Source organism: Lagopus leucura, unplaced genomic scaffold (assembly GCF_019238085.1).
Source record: "Lagopus leucura isolate 7727_CA_CO unplaced genomic scaffold, USGS_WTPT01 Super-Scaffold_100001, whole genome shotgun sequence".
NCBI lineage: Eukaryota > Metazoa > Chordata > Aves > Galliformes > Phasianidae > Lagopus > Lagopus leucura.
In genome coordinates, this window is record NW_024962262.1 from 958477 (window position 1) to 986050 (window position 27574).

At 40.0% G+C, this 27574-nt stretch overlaps 1 protein-coding gene across 1 annotated transcript in view; it reads left to right on the plus strand.

Moving 5' to 3' along the window:
• DDX10 (DEAD-box helicase 10) overlaps positions 1-27366 on the plus strand; it is a 167694-nt gene extending 140328 nt beyond the window's left edge. The window contains exons 17-18 of the mRNA XM_042868170.1: positions 13464-13597; positions 26225-27366. Coding sequence (XP_042724104.1) covers positions 13464-13597; positions 26225-26414 — 324 coding nt within the window. The 3' untranslated portion in view covers positions 26415-27366. The remainder of the gene's footprint in view (positions 1-13463; positions 13598-26224) is intronic.
• Positions 27367-27574: the final 208 nt, after the last annotated feature.

A 27574-nucleotide genomic window follows, 5' to 3' on the forward strand; every position in this document is an offset into this window, starting at 1 on the left:
AAATTTTACCCTCAAAATTTTGTGAAAGTACAAGAACTTAAAAAGGAAGTATAACACATTTATGTTAGGTGGGGAAGCGATAGGTTTGTAGCTACAATCAAATCACAACTGGATTTTATGATCAGGTGGTTCTGTTGAGGCAGAAATAATTTCAGTGGCTCCATAAGGCTGAAATTCTAAACCTGTCTTTTGCAAAGAGTAGTGGTCATGAAGAAAGCCAGAAAGTATATTTTGAAGGTTAAGTATTCCTGGTGCAGAGATACATGACTTAAGTAAAGTGGACCAGCACTTTGGCTCTACCATTTCTCAGAAGGAGCAACAATATGCATTCATGCTTAGCACTACTGAAAAGTTCCATTTGTTTTTTGTTTGTTTCTTAGTTTACCTTTGTTTTATATAACAAATGAAAAAAAATCTAAGCCAAAAATGGATTGATTTTTATTTATGTTTTTAAGTATTGGGTCAAGAATGGAAGGAGTTATGCAAGTCCATCATATGGCAGCTGTTGGAGAAAGTGGCTTATTTCTGCCAGTGGTAGAACATACCTACAAATTTGAGTTTGTTCAAGTGCCCACCAACAGTCTTGATGCATTATATGGATTACTGTATATGTTTTGGGATAAAGCCATGATCTCCAGAACTTGCAGGTAACCTGGATCCTGGGTCTGCTTGCAGAATGTATGGCACAGCAACTAAATGTTAAAATCATAACTATGATTTGATTTTTCTCAAAATTCTTTTTAGATTGATAAGCCTGTAAATGTTTTTCTGCTGGTTGGGAATCAAACCACGTGGATCCTTCTTAACTGGAGACCCATTCAGAAAGTAGTCTTGCTGAGTCTTATTTTTTTTTTTTTCAGGACAAGCAGTGGCTCTGCGTCTCAATTTTCAGCAGGCCCAAAAAAGTTTTCTTGCAAGCTGTACCCAGGCTGATGAGCTGCATATTATTTGGCATGATTGTAGAGGAGAGAAATTGAGGAAACATTTCAAAAACTTGAATAGTAAATGAGCAATCTGTTCTCAGGTTGGTGCAAAAAGTAGCAAGTTTCTGGCAGGAAAATTCGGTATAGACACTAGAAAATATGTTCCTGTGGTGTGGTTACCTGAATAGAGGCAGAAATTTTTTGTGAGATTGTGGGATCCTCATTACTGAAGGCTTTGAAAATGAAGGTAGAAATGATGTAACTGCAGCTTATTCGTTGTGGAAGGGGAGGGAGGCAGTGGCCACCAGCCCTGCTCTGCTGCAAGTCCTGCATGTCTTCTGCTGACACAGCTGCGTCTGTGTGAGAATTAGAAATATTCTATCTAGCAAGTTGAGAGAGACAGATTTATGGAGTAGGTCCATTGATTGGATTTTGCTTGGAACATGCTGTAAGAGAGCACTTAACTGCATTTTTGTGAGGGTTTTGAGATTATCACTGCACTGAGATTAATGGAGCCTCAGTTGCTGTCGATCTCAAGTTACTGTTACAGCAGTTCAGCTAATTCTTGTCTTTGGCCATCCTATGGCATATCTGAAAACCAGAATTAAAGCAAAGGTTCTGGAGATTGAAGACTTAAAGCTTAAACTTCACAGAATAAAACTTGTATGAACTCATGAATCTTGTGTCAGGCTTATGCGTTGTAGTACATTATTTTTTATTTGTAGTGGAGATGGTGGTTTTCCTTACATGACATATACAGAAGGTGTGTCATGGAGCTTTACTGAATTCTTTTCCTGATAGAAGTCCATCTGGGTAATAAAAAGCTGACATTTCTGTTTCTGGTGTGGCTAATAAATTAATGAGAACTGCTAATAAGTCAACACTCAAACCAGTAGGTCTTGTTTCCAGTTTGTGTTTCTGTTTCCATTTTTTACTTACGTATGGCATATCATCAATGCAAGAAGATTATATAACACCAAGAAGTGAGTAGAGCAAGTGAGCTGTGTACACTGGAGTTCACAGTAAGTGGTAGAGTTAGGCTAAAATTACTTTCTCTGACACCTTTTTAAGCATGCTGTGATTTAAGTCAGTGTGACTAACATTTATCCATGTTTTCTCTTTTCTTGACATTTTATATATATTTTGCAAGTGCTTGGGAGAAAGAGGAGGAAAAAAACCAAACCACCACTTCAAATGCATTTTAAAATTAAGAACATAATGGTTAAAAACCAGAAATTCAATAAAAAGACAAAAATAGTTGTTTAAATACATATATTAAATTAAATTGGGTACATACTGTTTGAGAAGTTAAAAGAGTAATAGGTTAAATTAAGACAATGAAGATGATTTGATGTAAATCTATGAAAGTAATCTAACACAATTCAAGAAATGAAGTTACTGACAAGTTTCAAGAAGTGATGTGAATTAGAGAACAGTTCAATAATGTGAAAAAGTTGACCATGTTTTCATAATAAGTTGTATACTTCCCTGGTTCAGGGAAAGAGCTTTTTCTTCATTTAGGTGTATTTGGTATGTTAAGCTCTCAGTGTAGTTAAAGGTTGAAAAACATACTAATATTTGAGGAACTGCATAGTTGTGTTTATTCTTGAGTTTATTCTTTAACCTCTTTCAGTCTCAGAATAGAAATTAGATCTGAGGCTGTTAACTGTATCAAAATCATCTAAGGTAGGATGCTCAGAAGAAGTGAACTTTACTTTTAGCATCAGAGAATGTATACATTGCTAAATGTCATTTTGAAATACAGCACTTGCGTGGATAAACTTAATTTTTCTTCCAAATATTTGTTGTATTTAGAACTGTATTTAGAAGGTTCGACTTAAAGTATTGATTAGTAATAACTTTTAAATAATATGCACATGCTATGTAACATATTTTATAATATTGCTTTATATTTATTTTAATTAAAATTTTAGTTTAAATCTGTTTCAGTTTTGGATGGAAAGAGACAGTAATTGCTATTACTGGGAATCATTTAGCAAATGGTGGTGGCTCTTTTATCATTTGTTAATGTCACTATGGAGAAGGACTGTCTCCAGGCCTGGGGGTCCCCTGCCCCCAGTGCAGGAAGGAGCTCTTCGATCAGGTTCAGAGGTTGGCCACTAAGATGATCAGAGGGCTGGAGCTCCTCTCCTGTGAGGAAAGGTTGAGGGAACTGGGCTTGTTTAGCTTGGGGAAGGGAAGGCTCCAGGGAGACCTCATTGTGGCCTTCCAGTACTTGAAGGGAGCTTATAAACAGGAGGGGGAACGGCTGTTTACGAGGGTGAACAGTGATAGGAAAAGGGGGAATGGTCTTAAGCTGAGACAGGAAGGTTTAGGTTAGATATTAGGAGGAAGTTTTTCATGCAGAGGGTGGTGATGCACTGGAACAGGTTGCCCAAGGAGGCTGTGGATGCCCCATCCCCGGTGGCATTCAAGGCCAGGCTGGATGTGGCTCTGGGCAGCCTGGTCTGGTGGTTGGTGACCCTGCACACAGCAGGGGGTTGAAACTCGATGATCATTGTGGTCCTTTTCAACCCAGGCCATTCCATGACTCTATGCTGTCTTAATTTCAACTAGGATGGAGATTTTTTTCATCAGAGTATTTGGTATCTTGTTGTGTTTTGGAAGATGAAAAAAGAGAAACAGAGACTTCAAATGGCAAAAAATAGTGCAAAATTTCATGTTAAATCCAATGTAAAAGACATTGTCACAAAACACTGAAAAGAAAAACAAAAGGAAAATTCATTATTTGTGTGTGCTACTGTGTGAATTAAATCTTTCCCAATTTTAATTAGGATTGTAGTTAGTGATTTAAATTACTGATATAAATTGATCCACCCACTCTGACAACAGATCGTGTTGTTTTGGTGCAGTTTAAGAAGTTATAGTTTGTGCCTGCCTGTGCAGTATTAATAACATTATGTCTGGCCATACCTAAGTTTGATAGTTCAGACAGTTTTGCCAAAATGTAATTTTCTGGGAACCAATAGAGCCATGTTTCACAAAAGCTATTCTCACAAGAGCTAAATGCCAAGGTAATCAATCATACTGTGTACTGTATCCTTTTGTTATGGATAGAATACATTATTTATGGAGTATAAAGATTTTTCAGATGTTGTTGAAATGAACAAGCCAACAAATGAGCAACTGCAAAGGATAAGATGTCCTTAGCTGAAAATTGCAATGTCCTACTTAAAAATTCCTAGGCTAAAAGACAAATTCCATGACTGTGGCATGTTTGAGTCTGATTTGCTGTGTTAGTGGGGGCTTCCAGGGAGCAGAAGTCCTTCATACACTAATTGTGCATATAGACAGGTGCCAGATCTTCTGCTCTCTTTTTTTTTTTATGCCACTTGTATTTCAATTACTAAAACCAAAAGTTATTCAGTCACTGGAAGTACTTATTATGCTCTCTTTGGACTTTAAAGGATAAAGGCACAGCACAGTTGCACTTAATATTCCTTGACTTATATTTCTTACTGTCACCTATCTATCTGCTTCCTGAGCCCATGCAAACTCCTGATGCTTTGTCCATGAATATGAATTCGTGTGTGTACTAATGAGTCTCTCAGTTCTATTTTTCTGTCCGGATGAAAACAGTAGTCTGTTTCATTTATGTTTCTTGGGATAGGCAATCCTAAAAAAAAATAGTTCAGTCTTAGTGTCTTCTTTCATGATGACTGAGTGTATTGGCAGCTTTCACTTTAGGCTGTACCTTTGTCACAGAATCATTTAGATTGGAAAAGACCTTCAAGATTAAGCCTAACCATCCACCTAACAATACAAGTCCACTGCTAAACCATGTCCCTTCATTTTCCTCAAATTAGAAGTCATTCACTCTCTCTTTTCGGGCAGAGAATCATTTTGTAGCTTCTTTCTCTTCTACCTTTCTCCAGCTCTGTTGCACACATGCTGTTATATGTTATCTCAATTGACAGTAACTCTCAGAAGTTATCTCAGGTGACAGTAACTCTCAGAAATTATTCTTAACTTCTCTTATTATTATTATTTTTACTTTTTTTTTGCTTTGAAGCTGCTTGGATTTGTTTTAGACCTGAAAAATTATTTATTTCTTTCAGTTAGTTGAAAGACATTGCCTTGTGTAGATACAGAATGATATATTATATATCTTGCCTTGTACAGATCTTTCTCGTACTTCTGACTTGACTTTCAAAAACAAAAGTTTCCTATTTGTCTACATATTGTTATCAATGGTTATTATCATTTTCTGTCTCAGCTGCTGTAGTATCATCTCCACTTTGCTTTTGAATGCCTTTTTACTTCATTAGTATCTATTCAGAATGTGCAGCAAAATTACCTCTCTTCATGTATCCCTGCAGCCCTTAACTTTCAGCACCTGTCATGGCCATCAACTATCGAATGGTCTGAAGAGTTCTCACCACTTCTTGCCTGCTTGCTTGGTTTTCCAGCATCACCTTGATTTTTATTGTTCTTGTTTTTTCCTCTCACTTAACTAAGCTGTCTGTGGGTGGCTGTGAGACCTCAAAGGCTTTTTCAAGGTCCCCTTTGCAGCAATGCCTGTGGAAATAGGGATGGGCAGGTGTCCTGCTGTTGTGTGCCTAGTGCCATAATGTTCCCCAGCCAGCTTGCTTCCTTGTTTGTCATCAAACTGTAGTTGTCTGTTCTCCCTTGTCTTCCACTCAACCCTTGTGCTCTGCCAGCAAGTTGTCTTCTCCACTGTATTTTGCAAGGTAAGGTTGCAATCCATGGGAACATGCGTTCAACAACAACAGAATTAATAATATATGAATCTACAACACCAGTGCTGGCAGTGTCACTTATTGGGTACTTCTTTGCATATTTGAACAAATGTGAAACTGCTGCTGATGTTGAATAGGTCCTGAAGGCAGATAATTTCTTGTTCTCACAGCAAGCAATCGAGTCAGTGCTGTAAACAGCAATGCGTCTGTGATTCTTTTGCTCAGTTCTGTCTGTAAAAGCACAGTAGTTGTTAGAATAAATTTCATGGCAAGAAATTAATTTAATTCAGATTTTTCTCCCTCTAAACACACAGTTTCATGTACAGGTGTTTGCAGTACATGACTTAACCAGGACATTGAAGACATGAAAGTGTTGTCATATAAAACATTACCCATCGCGTGCTGCAAATGTTCTTCAGTTTCTCATTCACTGAATACAAATCCATTGTTTCAAGGAAAAGAGCGAAACAAACCAGTTTACAGAATTACGTAGTGTACAAGGTTTCCATTCTGATTCTTTTGTACCACTGCTGCTAGGAACCTGTCTATATGAGAAAGATATGGCAGCTGCCAAACCCAGACAGGTCTTTGCTTTCAGTCTTTGTGTTGTGGTTGTGGCTCTGAGATACTTCTGCTGCATAACAAGAGGATGTAGTTTCTTCTGGCTTGTTCAAAAAAGCCAGATAGTGATGCAAGGAAAATTCTTCTGTGTAGGAACCGTCTCTGTGGGTGTATGTTGAGGTTCCCTGGAGAAGGCTGCTGTGTTGTAGTGTCTGAACACAGAGACTACTTCGGAGAAGTACTTTCCTGTGTTAGAGCTGACAGCTGTGACTGCTGTGTACTTGAAAGTAGGGAGAGGAATGTAAGGATGCAAGGGTTATACGAGGAGAGTGTAAGCTTAAAAACTGCATTCTGCACTGTGATTTTCTGTTTTTTGTGAAAGGACCTCAGACTTTTGGACATGTATATTGGCATGTTGAATTTTCCCAGCCTAACTTTTTTTTCTGTAAGGCACAACAAATAACTGCCCCTCTCTCTCCCTTTTTATTCCTGTGTTACTTGCTCACTTGCAACCAAAATGATACCTTACCACTTAGCATTAGAAGGATTCTGAAATAGAAATAGTTTGGACTGTTCCTGTTTTGAGGCCTTTGTGTTATCGAATGTTTTACACCAGCTTTCTTTGAGACAAGGACTTAGTGTGCATGGTGGCATCTCTGTCCAGCTGCTGGTGTGGCAGACAATGGAACCTGTGCAGAGATTAATCTACTACAGCGTTAATTCAAATGCCAGAGATTTTGTTTATGGTACTAAAGATTGTAGTTTTGATCCCTTATGGCATCTAAAACAACTGTGTGCTCCTGGCTGTATTTCATTAGTCTGGAACTATTAGCTTGAGCTTCTGTGGAGTACAGGTAGCATCGATCTCTAGAATCAGCAATGTAAGCAGTAAGTTAACCCTATTGTTTGTCAAAATTTCATATGTTCCACACTGTATTTTAGTTCCAGTGCTACCAACATAGTAACTAAATATCTTTCAAGTTGAAGTTTCATGTCTGTAGCATGAGTTGTATTTAACTTACTGCATTGCTGTTTTATCCTGAGCTTTCACACGTGAACTGTGGTAGTTTGCCCTTTTGTTAAATCATGTTTGTAGCTGTGGCTGATAACAGCTTGAACAGTGTTGTATTTACTGTAAGGATTCTACATGGGCCTTGTAGGAGCAAGTAATAACTTAAAAGCATAACATCCAGTTTTGAGACAGAACCATTATAATTCTAATAAAGATAAGAGCAAATCCATTGAAATAAAAAACAATCTTTGGGTAGATTCAGAAATTCTCAGCATCTCATTCTGACATTGATGAGTCTGTAGTTGTAAATTTAACAGATCGTCTTTCTCTATCTGCCTTTGTTATGTAGCTATTAACTGATATGGAATACTGGTACTTTATAGAGACCAAGTTTATGATCACTGCAGAAGCTCTTCCAGTATCAAAAAGTCAGAAGTGGATGTGTGGATATTTCTATGATTTTTGTGTTTACATCAGTTCTCAGCTGTGCCTGTGGTTAAGCTATGCTATTTTTCTTTTTTCTATTAAGATGTCAGATTGTTTAAAAGAAATAACGACTAGATGAAATTGAACCGTGTTGTGACTGCAGGTGATTGGGCAGGGGGAATGTTTTGCAGGTGAAGCTAAGAGTTGTCTGTCGTTTCTACCAAACCACAAGACTGATACTCCTTTCAGAAGAGGGAGGGATGCTCCTTCTGGGTTGTGGGAATGCAAGTTCCATCACTGTAGTGTTTCTGCCTATGTCTTCCTGACTAACCTGCAGCCTCAATTTCTCCAGTTTTTGGTTACCAGCCTTTCTGGGCATGGAATTTGGCCACTCATTTGGTTTGTACCTTCTCCTTTCTGTCATGTGCCTTGAATCAGCCTGCATGCTTCACACCAGGCTGGTGTGATCAGAAAGCAACAGTGACCTGTTCTCTGCTCATTCTACCCTTCTGTATACTGCTTCCTGGTTATCCACAAGAACAAACTAGGCTAGAAGGATTTGCTAAGCCAGTTTTGGAGAGGACAGATTACCCGTTAGAATTGGTGTTCTACATTGACGTAGGTGGCAGAATGAAAGATAACAGGAAGAAAGTTCACTTGACTTGGTCACAGTTTTCCCTCTTAACTCGTAAGAAAAAAATCATCTTATACCAGATCCTTGTTTCAGTGGAGATGGTGGAGATGGTGCTCTGAGTGTTTTTCACCTCCAGTTAGAGCTGTTGTCATTCGTTTTAGGTTTTGAAGGCTATTGGGGGTGATTAGTGGTCGCCCCATTTAAGAATGGTTTAAGCAACTCTTTATATGCCAGATCTGCACTTGATTTGCTCCACTGGCTCACAGTCAGTTTCCAGTATCATCTATGGTTTTGGTCATGGTCTTCAAAGCAACTGTGGATCAAACACCCCAGCTACATCAAAGACTATATTTCTATTTGTGAACTACCAGAATAGTTGTATTCCTTTGGGCAATGTAGATGATGCAATGCCAGAGCAACCACACGTCCCATGGGACACAGTGTTCTGGGTTAGAGGTTCAGGCTATGAAAAAAAGTCCCCAAGGCAATCAGGTGAATGCAGAGGAAGAGATGGCTTAAAGGAGGCCTTACTAAACACCTCTGTGAATGTGCTTTATTTCAACTAATGGTGCAGAAGAAACTCCCATTTTTATCTGAAACATAATTGTCAAAAGGAAGACAGTTAATATACTTTGAAATGCTGTCAGGTGGAAGATACTGTATGTTTAGAAGTGGAGTACCTGTACAGAGTACCTGCTAACAGTATTTAAAACTTACCTTAGAACTGCATTAAAATCACAAACTGCTTACTGAGAGAGACCACATTATTAACAAAAGCCAAAGGTGACATACCTCTAAAAGAACTGAATGTTTTAGTAGGAATAATAAGTGTTGTATAACTCGTTCCTGTCTGTTGAAAGACAGAAATCAAGTCTGACCGACTTCTAAATGAACCTTAAAACTCTTCTTTTTAGTTGATTAGAAATATTCCACCACTGTGCTATATCTATAAAGTGCTACGGACAGAATTGACACTGCTGAAGCAATTCTCTGCCTCACTCAAATTGGATACAAGAGACTAATAAATTGCTAAAAGGGTTGAACATAAAAACTGCAACTCCAGATAATTTAATCAAATAAAAATAAATACCTATTACATTAATTATAAACTAAATGCCTCAATAAATGTATTGTGTAATTTAAACCCTGAGTAAAGCAGCAGCGTCTGTGTATCCACAGGTTTTCATAGCATGTTTTTTGGCTTTCCATTTTTATCCCACAGCAGTAGATAGTGCTTTCTTGAATACCTAATGGGTGGCAGAAAGAAGACATCACTGTATTGTTCAGAAAAATGTAATCCCTTGAGTGTCTGTTTCCTTAAAAAGTTGCATTAATTTCTTCATTTTAGGCTTCTCTCAACCCTCCTAACAGATCTGCCTGATCTTCATGTATTCAGCTTTCTCTGTATGAAACTCAGTTGCCATTACATCTTGTAATAAAAACAGCTGGGTGTTGTGTAGGAGGTACCATGTCTTGAAGCAGGGCAGCAGCTCTTGAGGAGCCTGCCCTGTTTGCTTCACCTTATGTATCTTTCCAAAATGCTTTAAGTGAGTCATCACTGATCTGGTACAGTGTGTGGATGTTGGTGAGGTATCCAAACCTTCCATTTTCCTGCATAGGAACTTTGCTGAATTTTTCTGTAGTGATGTCTTGCAACAAGAAGTATTTCATAGGAATATTGTGTGAATACAGAGATGTTTCCATCTCTGTACCATATTAAAACTGGAAGTTTTCACACAAAGTTTGTGCATACTGATACTAAACTGCTAATAGAAGGGGCCAGCCTGTCTGGTATGGTAAAAGATAGCTAGTTATCCTGTGGCAGAATGAAAATAGCAAGGTGAGGGCCACTGAATCCTGCTTTCCTGACTAGCCTGATTCAGTGATTTCTGGGCTTTCTGTCCACAGTAGAACTCCGTTATAAATCATTCTGCAAAGCAAATTGTCACCTAAACTTAGACATAAATTACAGACAGTACAAATCTGTTCTTCAGTTCATGTTGTCTTTGATAGGGCTTGCTCTAGGAAGGATCCAATTGCAGTTCTCTAAATTGCATCCTATTTGTTAATTTTATCTAGAGAATTTTACAGGTGTTGCCTCATGCTGTGATTTGACGTTTTTTCCTCCTGTTGTTGTGGTGAGTAATATGAAATCACAGAATTTATTCTTCCTGAATGGTTGATAAAAATTTGAATAAAGAGTGAAAAATAATGAGTTGTTCAGCTCTGGATGATAAATGTTCATGCTAAAGTTCTTAACAGTTTCAGGGACATACAAATATTTTAATGAATATGTAACAGGCAGTGCTCATAAGAAATATGACCTTATGATTTATGATGAATTAGAGGCATCTTTGCCAATTACTTCTTTTGTAATAGTAAGCAGTACTTTGAATACATCTCTGCAACATTTTTGCTGGAAAAGTGGATATGGAAGCATAATGTAAGTGAAGGTTTGCTCTGTGAGTGTTTGTTTCATATGTACATGTATCATAGAATACTTTCATGATAGAATGGTTTGGGTTCAAGATCATCTAGTTCCAACCTGCTATAGGCAGGGACACCTCACTCACAGCCCCATCCAGCCTGGCCTTGAATGCTTCCAGGGAGGGGGCATCCACAGTCTCTCTGGGCAAGCTGTTCCAATGTCTCACCACCATCACAGTAAACAACTTCTTCTTAATATGTAGTCTAAATCTACCCTCTTCCAGTTTCAAACCATTTCTCTTGTACTGTTGCTACATGCCCTTATAAAAAGTCCCTCCCCAGCTTTCCTGCAGGCCCCCTTCAGGTACTGGAAGGCTGCTATAAAGTCCCCCATATCCTTCTCTTCTTCAGGCTGAAAAGCCCCAGCTCTCTCAGCCTGTCTTCATTGCTCCAGACAGAACTTAAGAACTTATGCAGTGCCAACATTTTGCTGACATAGTTGAGAAGGTGCATGTTAAGAGCAGTCTTAGAATCATAGAGTCATAGAGTGGCCTGGGTTGAAAAGGACCTCAGTGATCATCGAGTTTCAACCCCCTGCTGTGTGCAGGGTCGCCAGCCACCAGACCAGGCTGCCCAGAGCCACATCCAGCCCGGCCTTGAATGCCTCCAGGAATGGGGCATCCACAGCCTCCTTGGGCAACCTGTTCCAGCACATCACCACCCTCTGCATGAAAAACTTCCTCCTAATATCTAACCTAAACCTCCCCTGTCTCAGCTTAAGACCATTCCCCCTTTTCCTATCACTGTCCACCCTCATAAACAGCCGTTCCCCTTCCTGTTTATAAGCTCCCTTCAAGTACTGGAAGGCCACAATGAGGTCTCCCTGGAGCCTTCCCTTCCCCAAGCTAAACAAGCCCAGTTCCCTCAACCTTTCCTCACAGGAGAGGAGCTCCAGCCCTCTGATCATCTTAGTGGCCTTCCTCTGGACCTGCTCCAAGAGCTCCACATCTTAAAAGATGACTGCCAATAAATGTTGGCTTTCTGTTGCAGTGTCACACATACATGTTAGAAATATTTTATTCCATATCACAGCTTTGAATAATGTTTCTCTTCTGCTTTTTTTTATATGTATTTTGTATATACTACTTGTATTGAAAGAACAGATGCAGTGGCTCAAGTGAAGAGCTGAACTGGAGGATATTGTTGCAAAGCAAAAAATGTGTTGTATTTTTTAATTCTGTTGTGAACTGTTGTGCCTGAAGTTCCTGCCAACCAGCATGCTTTTCAGTCAGTGCCTGTGTTACTGCCAGTAGTTCACAGTGCTACTGAGTCTGATGATACCCTTAGTGATTTCATACACCCAGCTGTGCAATTACCTTTACTTGTATTTTATAACAGTCAAGAACAAAATGCGTGTTTTGTATGTTTTTTTCTTTTTCCTTTTAATAGCAAATCTGGCTTTCTGCCCTTTCTCATTGCTTTCAGTGCATTGTAGAAGTATTGCTGAACAGGGCCTTGCAGTGGTGACTGATCTTACCCCTCACCAGCTCATTTCCTTTCACTTACCATATGTGCCAATATAAAAGAAAGGGAATTTGATGTGGGTTTTGTTTGTGTTTATTGTGGTGAGATATATGCACTTGAGAACAGTGTACTTTAAAACTTTGGCCTGGAGATAGATGGAAGTAGTGAAAAATCACAACCGTAATTAACTTTAAATATTTAATTATGTGAAATTATTCATAGAATAAAGTATCATTTAAGTGAGTGCTGCTTTGAAAATTCATCTGTGGAGATACTGGTTAGAAATGTAAACAGAAGATAGTGATGTATTTAATTATAGTTTCATTGGGGTTTTTGTTTGTTTTTGTGGAGTTGGTTTTTTTTTTTTTTTTGCTTTTCACTGTAAGAATGTGTGAATCTCAGGTCTGTGTCACTTAAAATTGCCTGTAAACTTTTTGTCTGTGTTTTTGTGTGCACATGCAGTTGCACAGCCCTCCAAACTGTCTGCTTTGTTAGTGCCCGTTCGCAGTAGTAACACTTACAACAGTGGTGCTGTTAGGTCAGCACCGCGTGCAGCAGAGCCTGCACCTGCAGTGCAGTCAGATTCATTTTATCATCCAAAACCTTCATGGAGTGCCCTTTTCATTAAGGAATTAGTGAGGCATTCCCACACCTGTGGGGAAACTTGCCTTCCAAAGAAGGGCTGCAAGACTGAGGGGAGCTGAGCCCCAGGGAGAGGAGATGGGAAGGAGCCTCAAGACTGCACATCATTTGCAGTGAATGGCAGAAACTCCCATAGGACAGTTAATTCCAGTCAAATTTTAGCACTTGTGTTTTAACTGGCATGGAAGACTGCCTAAGTTTTAAATCACTGTATTTTATGAAGTACACCTTGCAGAAGTGATTAATGTGTACTCAAGCTCACATCTCTTTGCCAGTGTTTGGGACAGTGGAGTTTTGTCTTAAACACTTTGAGAAGACTGTTAATAAGATGCTGCCAAAATCTTTTAGATTTGGTAGATTTAATATGAAAGTAGAAATTGAATGTAAATCTTTGAACTTTGTTATGAATAATATTCTTCAGCCTTTAATAGTCTTGAAGGAAGAGTACTGATGACTACATAAACGATTTCATTTTCCTGGGTATACTAGTGATGTCCTTCAGGGGTGGTGAATGGATTTTGTTATAGTGTCTCTGTTAATGGGGTTGTGGATGTGTTTGCTTGTCTTGTAACTCTCCATTTGTCACCTGGCAGGCTGAAGGTGAAACAGTGGCTGTTCTTGCACACAGTGGAAGTGAAGATGAGTTTGATCCAAGTAGTCTCCCAGATCCTGATAAATACAAAGATTCTGATGAAGAACAAGATACAGAAAGTGAAGACAGCTATAGGTATGTACATATCTTCCTCATTGATTTTGAAGTATTCATGTTTTTTAGAAACTGATGTGTTTACGTATTAGGAACTCATTATAGTTATCCTGTTGCTTCCACTACTTAATGTTTGAGAGTTTGTTTGTGAGGTGGGTACTGAAGAGAAATCTATATTAAAGCTATTATTTCATTTTGTGAAGCTGTATGAGAAAGATACTGAGTGAAGTCCTGCGTGGTTTTTGTCATTTGCTTCACAGCAACAAGTCCATTTGTGTGTTTCTCACAAAAAGCTTGTGTGTTACAGATACGGAAGCATGTTATTGACACTTAGTGCTGTTAAGTGTAGATCTTTATTTTGCCCTGTTCTAGCTGTCTGGGTTTAGAAATCTTACTTTCCACATCTGAATCAGATATCTAAGCAGCTACATATTGTTGTTAGGCCTAGGATAAGTGTACACTGTGGGGATGCTGTGTAGGGCAGGGTGCTGGGACATGGATTTACAGACTGGATAACCCTAAGTAAGCAGCTGGTGACCATTTCCCCTGTAGATCTCTCACCAGTGTGTTGGTCAGTAGAACTGACAGGAATGGGTACATCAATAATTTTCCTGCTTTTTTTTGTGCAAGGAGTGAAAGAAGGTCACTGTAACTGAATTGTAGTTCCTTCTGTGCGTTCACTTCTCTCACTTGATTCACTATCTGTACTACTTGTAGAATGAGTGAAAAAGCTGGGTGTAAAACATTAAAATAGCTTTCTAAAAATGGGCAGAAAACAAGAAACCAGTGCTTAACAAGATTCTTCCAGTTCCTATTGTATTTCTGACATCTTGTCTCTGCCCATTAGCTTTTGCTGAGAGGAAGAAGCATAATTTGTTAAAATGTTCTCCTGTAATGAGGTTTAAGATTCAGCATTTATTGAGGAGGTTTGTATAAGAGGATTTGCAGATTGCTTTTCATGTGTTATGAGAGTTTAAATGTATCTGTCTATACTTGATGAATGCATTCTCTAGTGGTATTTTTATATTGCTTGGAGCAGGATCAGGTTAATGTAATGAAATTGTATTCTCAGCTTCCCCCAGATAATTTCAGAAATATGGCTAATGCTGTCTTTTTAATATACGAGACTCTGATGAGTAATAACCTGGGTGTAAGACAGTCATTTGAGCTAGAAGATGCTGTGGAACCCCATTTTGTGGGGTTTGGACCATCTCTGCTGATGTGAGCTGTAAGATAAGCAGTAGAACAACAGCATATTTAGGAATTTTGGTTTATGTGGAAGATTAATAAAGGAGCCAGGAGAAGTATTTCAGGATTCTAATGGGACTTGTAGCAGTGCCCACTCTGTTGTTTTGCCTTTGAGAGCAAATTCTGAGCTGACTTCAGTAGTAATACTTTGCTCCAGATTAAAAAAAAGAAAAAAAAATAGTGGACAGGGTATTGTGAGGTAAGAGGTGGTCACTGATGGTTTGTTTCTTGGAAGAAGAATAGAAGTTTATTGGAAAGGTGTGAAAGATATCTTTGGTAAGAGGTTGGCTATCAAGCAGTACTTGTTTATTAGTTAGTATGTTGCTTCTGAAGGGCAGATTCCTGGAATCCATTAAGCACTGTACTAGTGCTCTGATGGGAAGGGTTTATCAGCAACCAAGCGTAGGAAACCTGATGTCAAAGCATGACCTGTTATACACTTCCTTACCTCAGGCAGTTCCAGTTACTCACAAGTTGTCGCACACCTAGTGTAGGAGAAAGGTATTCATTGCTGCATTTCATGAACAAGATTTAGCATTGTTTCATCTGATTGCCTTAGCTAGGAAACGCTGACTCAACAAAACCATGTTTTGTAATGGAACTGTTTAATAAATATTCTGAAAAAGTTATGAGGGCAGTCAGACTAAAATTAGGTGGGGGTTGCCTAGTATATTTTCAGTATCATTAAGTAACAATTTACTAGGGGAGATCTTTCTTTTATAAAGTATTCATGTATCACTTTTTATATTAATCCCTTCCTCAAGGATGTCAGCTAGACGAAAGATTTGCTATGTTTTAAGACAAACACTGATAGAGTTGGGCAGATTGTTGGTGGTTCTAATCAGTACATATTTTTTGGAATCAGCCGTTGACGTGGCCCTCTGGAATCAGAATGTCAGCTCACAGAAGGAAGGTCTTGGTCATTTCCCTTTCCTATAAAGTAGAATGGAAAAGGCAGTGCACATTGAACAGGAAAAAAAGGAGTTAAACCTTCTAACATATTTTCTTCAGCAAATCTCAGAACACTGTGCAAAGGAGATGGGTATGGTTTTTGCAGACAGGAGTGTTGTGTCACAAAGTAACTTGAGGCCAAGCTGATGACACAGATCTGGGAATAAAACTCAGGTACCCTGAGGGCCAAGTGCTCTGTCCACTAGGCAGCATTTCCTTGGTAACTGATTTTTGTGTGTGTGTGTTTGTGGGTTTTTTGTTGTTGTTTTGGTTTGGTTTGGGTTTTTTGGTTATGTTTTTCAGTATGTCAAGTTTACATACATGTAACTTAACACCTTGTAGGTGCAGTATAGTCGTTTTACTGGTTTTGTCCTGAGCTGAATTACCTTAGAGGGAACATTTTCTTGGAACATCTGGATGCCTACAGTGTTTTGTTTATCTCAAAATTACATTCAAGACCAATCTCCTTGGATGGAAAGAGCAATTTTGAGAAAAATATTCTCTGTGTATGATCCAACGTGAGCTGAGATGGATTATTTTTCTACCATATATTATGTCTTGCCAGGTTTACTTTACTGCATGTACTTTAGGTACGTTTGGAGGTTACTTTGGAATGAAGTGTAATGATAGAACATTTTCCATGCTACGATGTTACCTACATTGTGTCAATGTATTTAAAAGGTAACTTAAAATCTGGAAGGGTTTTACCAGTGGAATTTACTTTTTAAGTTATGAATTTAGCCTTGAGCATGGCAGAAAGTCATTTATCTTGAAGGTTGGACTTCATTTGGTCTTTGAAACCTGATTGTGTGTGGAAGCTACTTAAACTACAAGGGCTGTTCCAAAAGCAATGCCTCCCACTTTATTATGTTGCCCATGACATCATAGGTGGATAGTGGTAGAATGGCAGTAGAGATTGAACCTTTCTGCCAATATTCCATTACATTTTGTTGCCACGAGACAGATGGCAACAGAGGGACAGTCTGACAAAATGGCATCTGATGTGAAAGAGTATATGAAGCAAAGGTGTGGAACTGCATTTCTGAAAAAATGGCACCCTCTGACATTAATTAATGCTTGCTGAATGTTTGTGGAGACCAAACAATGGATGTTAACACAGTGAGGTGGTGGGTGGCATTTTTCAGCTGTGATGACAGTGACGTAGTGATGTGAAAGACAAGCCACGTTCTAGATGGCCATGCAGAGCTGTCACACCACAAAATGAAGAGCATCTCAATCTTCTCAGCCACAAATCAGTAGATTATTATGACCAGGGAACTGTTTACAGGGTTGAAAATTTGTTTCACTGCATTGGAACCAATACTGGCAGTATTGGAATATTGCAAAGCTTGTGCCAAGTGGGTCCCATGAATGCTCATACAGGAACAGAAGGAACGCTATGTTGTTTTGTCAGGACCTATTGAACCAATACATGGCTGAGGGTGACAGTTTCCTGGATTGCATCATTACTGGTGAATAGATGTGGTGTCACCACTGTGAGCTGGTGTCAAAATGGCAGTGCGTGGAGTTGTGACATGTGAATTCCCCATTGAAGAAAAAGTTCAAAACTCAACCCTAAGTGAGTAAAGTGATGTGTGCTGTCTTTTGGGGTAGGAAAGAGTGATCCTGCTGGATTTCCTCGAACCTGGATCAGCTCTCACTGCTGCATTATGGTGCTGATTAAGCTGAAGGCTTAAACTTCCAGAGTCAGGTCAGAGAAGAAGACAACCTTTCTCTTGCAACATGGTAGTAAAATTGAAGACCATGGAGCACTCTGCCAATCTTGGCTGGACTGTCCTACCACACCCATCCTATAGCCTGGATTTGACATCTTCTGATTTCTATCAGTTTGGGCTGTTGAAAGATGGACCATGTTAGGCAACGTTTTCCTGGCAGCAATCATAGCAGCTGTAAAACAGTGGGTCTCTTCTGCTGGTGCAGATTTTTCCGAGCAACATACAGTTTTTTAGCTGAGAATTTGCTCTATCAGATAGTGTTATTGTGCTCTTTGTATCTGTTTCTGTTTCCATGGAAATAAATAGGAGGCATTACTTTCAGATTAACCCATGTAAAAATCATATTTAAAGTTTTGACTAAGAGGAGCCAAGGAACATCCAATAAAGCAAGTTTCATATTGTGATTTTCTTTTTTAGTGTAGCTGATAGTCATTAAAATCTTAGCAATATTCACTTCTTTGAAAAGCATTCTTGCAAATCATCCACTAAATCATAAATTCTGTTATTTTCCCATGCACTGTCAGCTCATTTTTGCCATGCAAACCCTCTTGACTTAAAGATTTTTGGCATTCATTAAATGATGACAAAGCAATTTGCTTTTGCTTCCTTGATTAAAATACTGAGCAAAATGCTTGTGTAAATCTGCCCTGTCCGTTCAGTGCTCTGGGAGCTGTAATCTAGTTGGGGTGATTTTTTAATTTTTATTGTTTCCTCCCCAGTTTTGAGGTTTAAGCTCTCCCTAGCTAGTCCCAGCTGTTTCTTGGGGTAACACACCTCAAGAAAGCCAACACAGGTTTCCGGCCTGTCAGTCTGAGCTCAGTGCCAGGGAAGGTTATGGAGCAGTGCACCGTCAGTGCCGTCATGCAGCACCTACAAGACAGCCAGTGATCAGGCCCAGTCAGCATAGGTTAATGAAATGAAGGTTCTGCCTGACTAACCTGATTGCTTTTTGTGATAAGCTGACATGCTTAGAGGAGGAAAGACATTGGGTATTGTTTACTTGAACATTAGCAAGGCTTTTGATACGGTTTCCCACAGCCTTTTTCTGGAGAAACTGTCTGCTGTACGACCACCCGTCAGTGATCTCCATCAGGACATTGAGCCTTTCAGCACTACATTCGGTGTAGGATCTCACAGCCAGGTCCACCCATCAAATCCACATCTTTCCAACTTAGAAATTTTGCTGCATCCCACCTTCAGCATTTATTTCAAACTGCAGGAACTATGTGAGCTGTTAGTTAAATTTGCCTTTGAATGGGATTTCCCTCTACCTCTATAATCTGAGTAATTAAATGGCACGAAGCATATAATATGAGATTAATTTTTGTCTATCTAGCAACATTCTTCATATTGGTGTAAGGCTATGAATGTAAATTGTTAACGAGGTGAAAAATTTAAGTGCATTGAGTAGAGCAGAAGAAAAGTGTCTGGATTTCTTAAAAACCAGTTTTGTACTCAAATTAAGTTTCTGATATTTTTAATCCCTCAATCTCTTTAAATAGAAATGCTGAGAAGGAAGAAAGTTGTGACTGACCTCATCATTACCTTCTTTAAATCTTTATTAGGTGTAACTGATCATGTTAACTCTTAGATCAGCATGAACTTGTGGGGAAAGGAGAAATATCTTAGTTCAGACACAGTTTCATTTGTGATTTTATGGTAATTCACCAGCTGACATGCAAGTCAGCAGTCAGTGCCACTTGGTTGTGTACTCTGCTGTAGTTTTGAAAATTATGGCCAAATTACATTTTTTTAATACATTCTTGAGTACATTAAATCTGGATATTGATGTTGTATGTAAACCTGATTCTAAGTTGTATGTAGCTCTTGATGTAGTCTAGACTAAAACTTATCTTAGAAGGAGTTCAGTTATAGAAATAATTTGTTTGACTATTTATCACAGATCTGTCATCATTTTCCCTTCATTTGAACCTATTCAGAACTGCTTTTCATATTTCAGAGTAGAGAATTTAATCTATATGCTGTGAAATCCAAGCGTGTTTCATGTATGCCTATTAGAAATTGAATATATACGTAGATAATACATATGCATATGCATGTATGAAAACAGATATGTGTCTGCATGTGTATATACATACAGTTTCACCACTGTTTGCATGCACACCTTCTGCTTTACCCAGTAAACTACATCTCAACTTCCAGGTTCTCGTAATTCTATATTTCTGATTCTTTCCCCCATCCCACTTGGGCAGAATGTGCAAGAGCTGTGTGCCTGCTGGGTTTAACAGATTGCTCAGAGAGGTTGTGGGTGGCCCGTCCACGGAGGTGTTTAGGGCCAGGTTAGATGGGGCCTGGGCAGTCTGATCTAGTACTTGATCTAGTGGCTGGCAGCTCTGCCTATAGAAGGGACATTGTAATTAGATGATCCTTGAGGTCCCTTCCAATCCAAGTCATTTTAAGATTCTATGATTTGTTTCAGTAAACAAGGTGTGTTGTACTTATCCCCATTCAAAAGAGAGACAGTATTTTTCTTACTACTGTATATAGAATACTGTTTTTTCAAAACTTGTTTTAGAAGGAACTTTAATATAACTATTTACATTGTTGAAATAAATTTTACATTATTTAGTCAGCAAAAATAAGTTTGTTCCACAAACTCAATAGGAACACATGTTACTGTTGTGTGCAATGGTAACCTCCTGGCTGTAAGCTCTACATGTATGGCTGAAGAAGTAAGAATAACTTTTTGTTGCAGTTTTCTTCAGAATCTAGTATTAATAGAATTAAAACATCATATAAACATTAAGGTTGGAAAAGACCTCTAAGGTCATCTATTCCAGTTATCAACACATCACCACTGTGTCCCTCAGTGCCACATTTACACGTTTTTTGAACACCTAATTTTGACAAGGGATGTAATGAGAAATAAAATAGGAAGCAATCGTTCTAGAAAATAATTGCTCTAGTAAGTAAGAGGAAAATTAATTGTCCAAAAGAGGGGTGCAGGCTGAGAGAGCTGGGGCTCTTCAGCCTGGAGAAGAGAAGGCTCTGGGGGACCTTATCTCCTTCCAGTACCTGAAAGGGGCCTAAGGTATCCTGGTGGGGGACTCTTAGTAAGTGACAAGATGAGAGGAGATGACTTTAAATGGGAAGAGGGTAGATTTAGACTAGATGTTAGGAAGAAATTCTTTACTATGATTTGGATTAGATATTAGGAAGAGATTCTTTACTGTGAGGGTGATGATGCACTGGCACAGGTTGCCCAGTGAGGTTGTAGATGCCTCTTCTCTGGAGGCATTCAAGGCCAGGCTGGATGGGGCTATGAGCAACCTGGTCTAGAGGGAGGTGTCCCTGCCTATAGCAGGGGGGTTGGAACTAGATCACCTTACATCTGCCTTCCATCCCAAACCATTCTATGATTCAAGATCTGGGCAACCTCTGCCCTGCAAGGTTTCTGTGGTTTAAAATCAGCCATTTGACATACACACAGCCACATTGCCACTGATTAAACAACAGCAACTCCAAGCTGTCTAGACCAGCTCTGCTTCAGTTATCATTTATCAGATAATTGCTTTGGACTTGAGGTTTACTAGCACTTGGAAACAAGCTGTCCTTGACACCAAATTGCAGACCATGAGTTGAGGTCCCAGACTGTAACACAGCAGACACAGATTCTTTCCTGAAGAAGCATGTGTGAATAATGAATGAATCTGTTAATAAAATACAGTTTATAAAATTTAGCAATAATTTATCTCTTAAATATTGGCATTTTGCTAATCAAACATGTTGTGCCACAAACTTCCTTCCACGTAATAAATTTTAATTCGCAAGGCCATGGCAGCAGTCCTAATGAAGATTAATTACTGCAGTCCCTTCCACAAAGCCCAGTGCAGCTTCTTTCTTATTTGCTCTAAGAATGCTACAGTACAGAGAAATGGTAATGAAAATATATTGCACAGTGTTATTCCCTTTACTGGCCATTCCAGTGATGTAAATCAAAACCACTCAAACTAGATTTGTAAAAAAGAAACAATTGCAGAAAAAAAGGAAGATTAAATCTATTTGTAATGAAATACCAGTGTAATTGTACTAAAAGCAAAAGATGGGCTGAGTCTGCCGTGGAGCTGAAGTACTACAATCTGAAACAAGAAAAAATATTCAAACCAAAATCAAACCGGCAAGACAATATGCTTACTATTTTTATTACTGCATGGAAAGCATACAGAATCGGATGGGAAGAAGCACCCAAAGCAAATCATCAATGTCTTGCTTCTGCTCTGTGTCCACCTTTACTTCCCCAAGGTTCTAGTAAACAGGAGACAGTAGATTCAAATTGGATGGGTGAGGCTGTACCAGCCCTTGACTTGCCCATTCCTGTCACAGGCATTGCATTGCTGCTCATAATGCAGCAGAATAATCCAGCCCCAGACCACTGGAGTTTCCACGCAGTGGATCAAGGCAGAGCAATTTGAGTTTATACAACAGTTTGAAAACTGAAATTATTCTCAAAAACACTGAATCATCATTGCTCAGGGTTGAAATTGCTTTAGCTGGAGCTGACCAGGGTTTCAGTCAAACCATTTTGATTTGCTGTATGTCCATCTTTCAGTGTCTTAACACTCTGAAATATGCTGCTGCCTTCAGAGATACAACCTGATTTCTGATCTGATTCTATCCAACATCCAGGCACAAAAGTTTTTTTTATATATTTACATTCTCTTGGATAAACTGAACAAACAACAGTTTAAAACACATTAGAGAGCAAAGTTTCAGATCTTGCATATTATTCACAGCTTTTTCTTGAGCTTTTTCCCATTTTGCATCATTCATTTGAAACAATGACCGCCACGGTCTGGTAAGTCTCCCATCAATGGCTTCGCTTCCTATACTTGGTGGCAGCTAGAAAAAGCTGCTGCCTGCATAGATAACTTTGCCTTTTCATAAATTCTGTTTTCAAGCTGTCCTCTCATCTTAGAATCATAGAATGGCTTGGGTTGGAAGGCACCTCTAAGATAACCTGGTTCCAACCCCCTGCTATAGGCAGGGACGCCTCCCCCTAGACCAGGTTGCTCAGAGTCCTATCCAGCCTGGCCTTGAATACCTGTAGGGAGGAGGCAACCTGATTCAGTGCATCACCACCCTCATAGTAAAGAATTTCTTCCTAATATCTACTCTAAATCTACCATGTTCCAGTTTGAAACCATTTCTACTCATCCTGTTGCTACACGACCTCACAAAAAGTCCCTTCCTAGCTTTCCTGTAGGCCCCCTTTAGGTACTGGAAGGCTGCTATAAGGTCCCCCTGGAGCCTTTTGCAGGCTGAAGAACCCTGGGTCTTTCAGCCTGTCCCCCCACAGGGAAGTTGTTCCAGCCCTCTGATTATCTTTGTGGGCCTCCTCTGGGCCGGCTCCAACAGCTCCATGTCCTTCTTGTGTTGTGGCCCCAGAGCTGGATGCAGTTCTCCAGGTGGGGTCTCATGAAAGCAGAGTAGAGGGGCAGCCATCTCCCTTGCCCTCCTGGTCACGCTTCTCTAGATGCAACCCAGGATACGGTTGGCCTTCTGGTCTGCAAGCGCACACTGCTGGCTTGTGTTAAATCTTTCATCAGCTGAAACTCCCAGATCGTTCTCCTCAGGGCTGCTCTCAAGCCGTTCTCCACCCAACCTGTATCTGTACTTGGGATTGCCCCATCCTGGTGCAGAACCTTGCACTTGGCCTTGTTGAACTTCATAAGGCTGGCATGGGCGCACCTCTCAAGCCTGTCCAGGTCTCTGTGGATAGCATCCCTTTCCTCTTGCATGTCAGCTGCACTGTTCAGTTTGGTACCATCTGCAAACTTGCTGAAGGTGCACTCAATCCCACTTCTTTGTTGCCTACAAAGGTGTTAAATAACACTGGTTCCAGCACCTGAGGAATGCCACTCATCATCCGTCTCTACTTGGGCATTGAGCCGCAACCACAACTCTGTGAGTGTGACCATCCAGCCAATTCCTTATCCAGCGAGTGGTCCATCCATCTAATCTGATGTCCAGATGCAAGTTGAATACTGGGAATTAACGGCTATTTTTCCCCTTGGTATGTCCTCAAAAGACACTTGGGTGATTATTTGTTACTAATTAAATTAAGAGAGTTCCCTGGTGTATTGTTGTCAGGGTCTGAGTTACAAGTAGATGGATCCCTGTTGTCCACATGCCTTTCATCTACGCTGGTATTCATTTCAGGGGCTGGATTCATAAAGTGTGCTTTTAGTGCTTGTGTAATAACAGTTACCTGTCACAGGACAGTACCTTCCTTTGTTGTTACAGCTGTGCAAATGGCGACCACAGAAATTACTGCGTGTGTTGACAAATCAGCTCTTGGTACCTCTTTGCTCTGTAAACACAGCCCAGTAAATCTTTCCATTGGGAGTTTCAGCCCATGTGGGCAGCTCAGGCTGCTGCAGCAATGAAAAGCTAAATTGCACCAGATGGTGGAAGGAAGGAATTGTAATCCAGCTGTATGCGCCACTTTTTAAGTGTTGTAAATAGGAGACAAAGAGGCACACCGGTTTTGGTCTGGATCAGAATTGTGGATTTGCTTTCTAACTACATTTTTGTGTTAGAAAATAACTCACTTCAGAATTACTTTATTTTATTTTGGCTGTTGCAGTGGACGCCAGCTGGCAGTGCATCAGTGTGTGGGTATTTGAGGAGTAAGGGGCCATTTATGCCTGTGGAAAGTGACCAGTGATAAAAGATCAGCTCTGCATGGTGGGCTGGTGGCCCTGAACGGGGTCTGCTTTCTGCATCACGAAAACACAACCCTACAGCTCTCTTCATCACTCAGTGGCTTCTCTGCCATTTTCCTGTGTTACACATTCCTCCTTATTCACTTTGTAGTTTACAGCCTGGTAGTAGAGGTTAAATTAGTGTGAAAATACTCCTGCTGCTGATGTGTAGATACGTATTTAGGATGCACTATTAATCCAGCACCATGACCCCTCAATAATAACAACAGCTTGACTCAGCACAATCTACCTCAAAGCCTACAGTGAAAATCCTTCTCACTGCTCTTTTGTTTGTGGAAGAAATCAGAAGCTTCACAGTTGCATTTGAATGTGTTTTATATTTAAATTTGACACCTTGCAAACATCTAAACTCCAAAGTGAAATGCTTTTTGGCGTTTAAAGTCTGTTTCCTAACTTGTGAGATTTCTTTGTTGCTTTAATTGCTGAGATGTTTTGAGCTGGTGTCCTAGATGAAGCATTAGTCAATTAGGAATGCAAAGCAGGCTTCAGAGTCGATTCAAATGCTGGAAATAACTGGCTCTTTTGCAAACAAGCTAGGACTGCTTTTATTTAATGAAGCTTCAGCATTACTGCTTTTAAAGCAGACCTCCATAATCTGTTCTGATCAAAAGGGCATAATCCCAAACCTACAGTGGCCACTTGGAAGCAGCGCTTGAGGGTCTTTTTGCACACTCTCCAGGTAGGTTTTGTACTCACGGAGCGTCTTGAGCACTGCAGAGTGAGAAAGTTGTCCTTGTGCCAGAAAAGGAGTAAAATAAACATCGGTAGTGAGCACTGAAAAGCCACCCCCATGCAAATGACAGCTCAAAAATGACAAGTTGTGAAGTCCTATGAAATATCCCAGTTTCAGGGGAAGTATTCGAACGTGTCGTCCTCAGCTGTTGCATTACACTGGTTCTTCTGGTGTGGAAGGGGAAGGTCCATGTGAATGTAGGCTGCATCACTTGTTTTAACAGTGAGAATGTAAGGTATTTCTCCTGGATTTTCCCTCCTGTCTCTGTGTTGTGATGAGTGAGCAGGAGCTGGCACCTCCTCCGCAGCAGGTGGGACAGAGAGGGAGCAGCCTGCTGCATGGCCACCAGGTGCTCCTCCTCTGCTGTGTTAAAGTGTGACACCCAGGGTGCACAGCAGCTGCACTCGAAGCCCAGATCCATCCATAGTGCAGGATGCCAGGAGCTGAACCTACTGTAGGGAACCTGATTAAGCAGGGACTTGGACCTGATGATCTCCAGAAGTTCCTTTCCAGCCTCTGCAGTTCGGTCATTCAGTGAAAGCTGTGTGCTTGGGCTTTCCTGTTGCTGCTGTCATTTGGCCATGTGACAGAAGTGGCAGTTTTAAAACATACACAGCTGTTTGGTCCAGATTGAAGGCTGCAAATGCCAATTCATTCCAATCTTAGCAAAAGCAGCAGAAGGAACAGAAATTCACCAGGGAAAGGAACTGAGTTTGGGTATGCCTCATGTGGCAAAGAGGTGGTTAATAGCTTCCAAGGACTTATTCTTGAAAAAATGGGAAAGAGGGGCTTGAATGAGATGGACTCAAATCAAAACTGCAGTAAGTAAGGGTAGGATTTGCCAATGAAATGACAATTCTCATCTTTTTATTGTGATTGCAGATTTATTATAGGTGATCCTGAACGCATGTCAGGGTCCACTGACACATCACTAAATCAGCTTTGTCAAGTTGTCTGTGGCTGAATAAGGCGGTAAATATTGGATAAGGCTGATGGTGATATCTTGATATACTGTAATCAATTAAGACAGCAGAGCATTCAGCACCACCTCGGTCTGAGAGCAATTCTAATTTAGGCATGCAGAGTTCGTCAGCTTCTGTTGCTTTACTCTTCTAGACTGTAATTTTGTTTGCTCTTATCTTGACATAAATTTGCCTTGTTTAAAATGAATTGATTACATGATGATATTGATTACCACAGTTGTTAAAAAAGAGTAATCGATTTTTTTCTGTAGAGAACTTGAGGAGAAGAGTGGAAGAAAGAGAAGAAGCCGCAGTGACAGCGTAGCAGCAGGAGAAATGCCACAGAAAAGAAAGAAGGCAAAATTCAGCCAAGAGGAGGATCACCTTTTGCCATTGGATACGGGGCTCTCCCTGGCAGAGGATGAAGAGCTTGTCCTGCATCTGCTCAAGAGTCAGAGCTAATTATTTTCCTGCACTTTTTTTTTGGGGGGTGGAGGAGGGGGAGGGCAGACATATTCACAGTTTTGTTGGTAGTCCACACAAAGTAAATATGGCATCTGGGCAAATGGATAGCTGAAGATAGCTGTGGTCCATGTGCAATGGGCTTGCCTCACAGTACCTTGTAGATTATAGACAAGGACTAGTTTGATTTATAAGACTTTCTGAACCAACTTTCCGACTTAAATCCTCAGATGTCATCTTCCCATAATATGTTTATAATTTTAAATCTCCAGATTTTGAAGCAATTCTCTTTTTTAAATTAATCCTGCTTTAAATAAAAACAGGAGGCTCCTTTCTTGGCTGTGTCAGGTTTGCTATTTTGGAAGATACATGTGTACTAAAATTTCTAAAGAAATACAGTTGGCAGCTCAAATCATACTACTTAAAAATAATTTTTTTGTCTTACGTGTATCATGTACATGTATTTAAAATACTTTATTAAAATTCCTGAAGCGTTGGTATGGACTTACAGTGTGTCTTCTGGTCTTGTTATGAAAACACTCATTTATCCGTCTGTTATCATTTCTCCTATGATTCTGTCACTTGCATTAGGCAATTCAGAAAACCACTTTTAGAAGCTAAATTCTTGGGTTTGAGTCCCATCTGAGGGAGGACAGTGTGACACCTGTCCTGGTTTTATGCTTTTTGGTTTTCAGTATTCCGCATCATAACATCATGCAGTGCACTTGAAGTGTTAATGCTCCAATTCCAGGCACCTGTTCTCCCATACATTTACAGAAGCCATGGGATCTGGCCCTTCCTGGTGGGGCGCTCTCTTACAGCCTTGCAGTGGGTGCTGGAGGTGCTCTCCTAGCCGTTCCAAGCTTTTCCGGTTTGATTCGGTCTCAGGAACTCTTCCTCTCCTATCTTATTTAATTTATGAGTCTCAATTTCAATTAGATTGTATTATATTGTGTTATTGTGCATTCTGATATCATAGGGAGTAAAATAAGTTTTCCTCCATAGATCGTTGCCGCTGTTTTTTTCTTCCTTCCTTGAGCCCAGTTCCCATCTCCCTACCCCTTTTCCTTTTCCCTTCCCGTTTTGTGGGGCTGGGGGGGGGGGGGCAGGGGCCTACTGCCCCCCTGTCACAGGCATAGATTGATCTAGTTAACTCCATG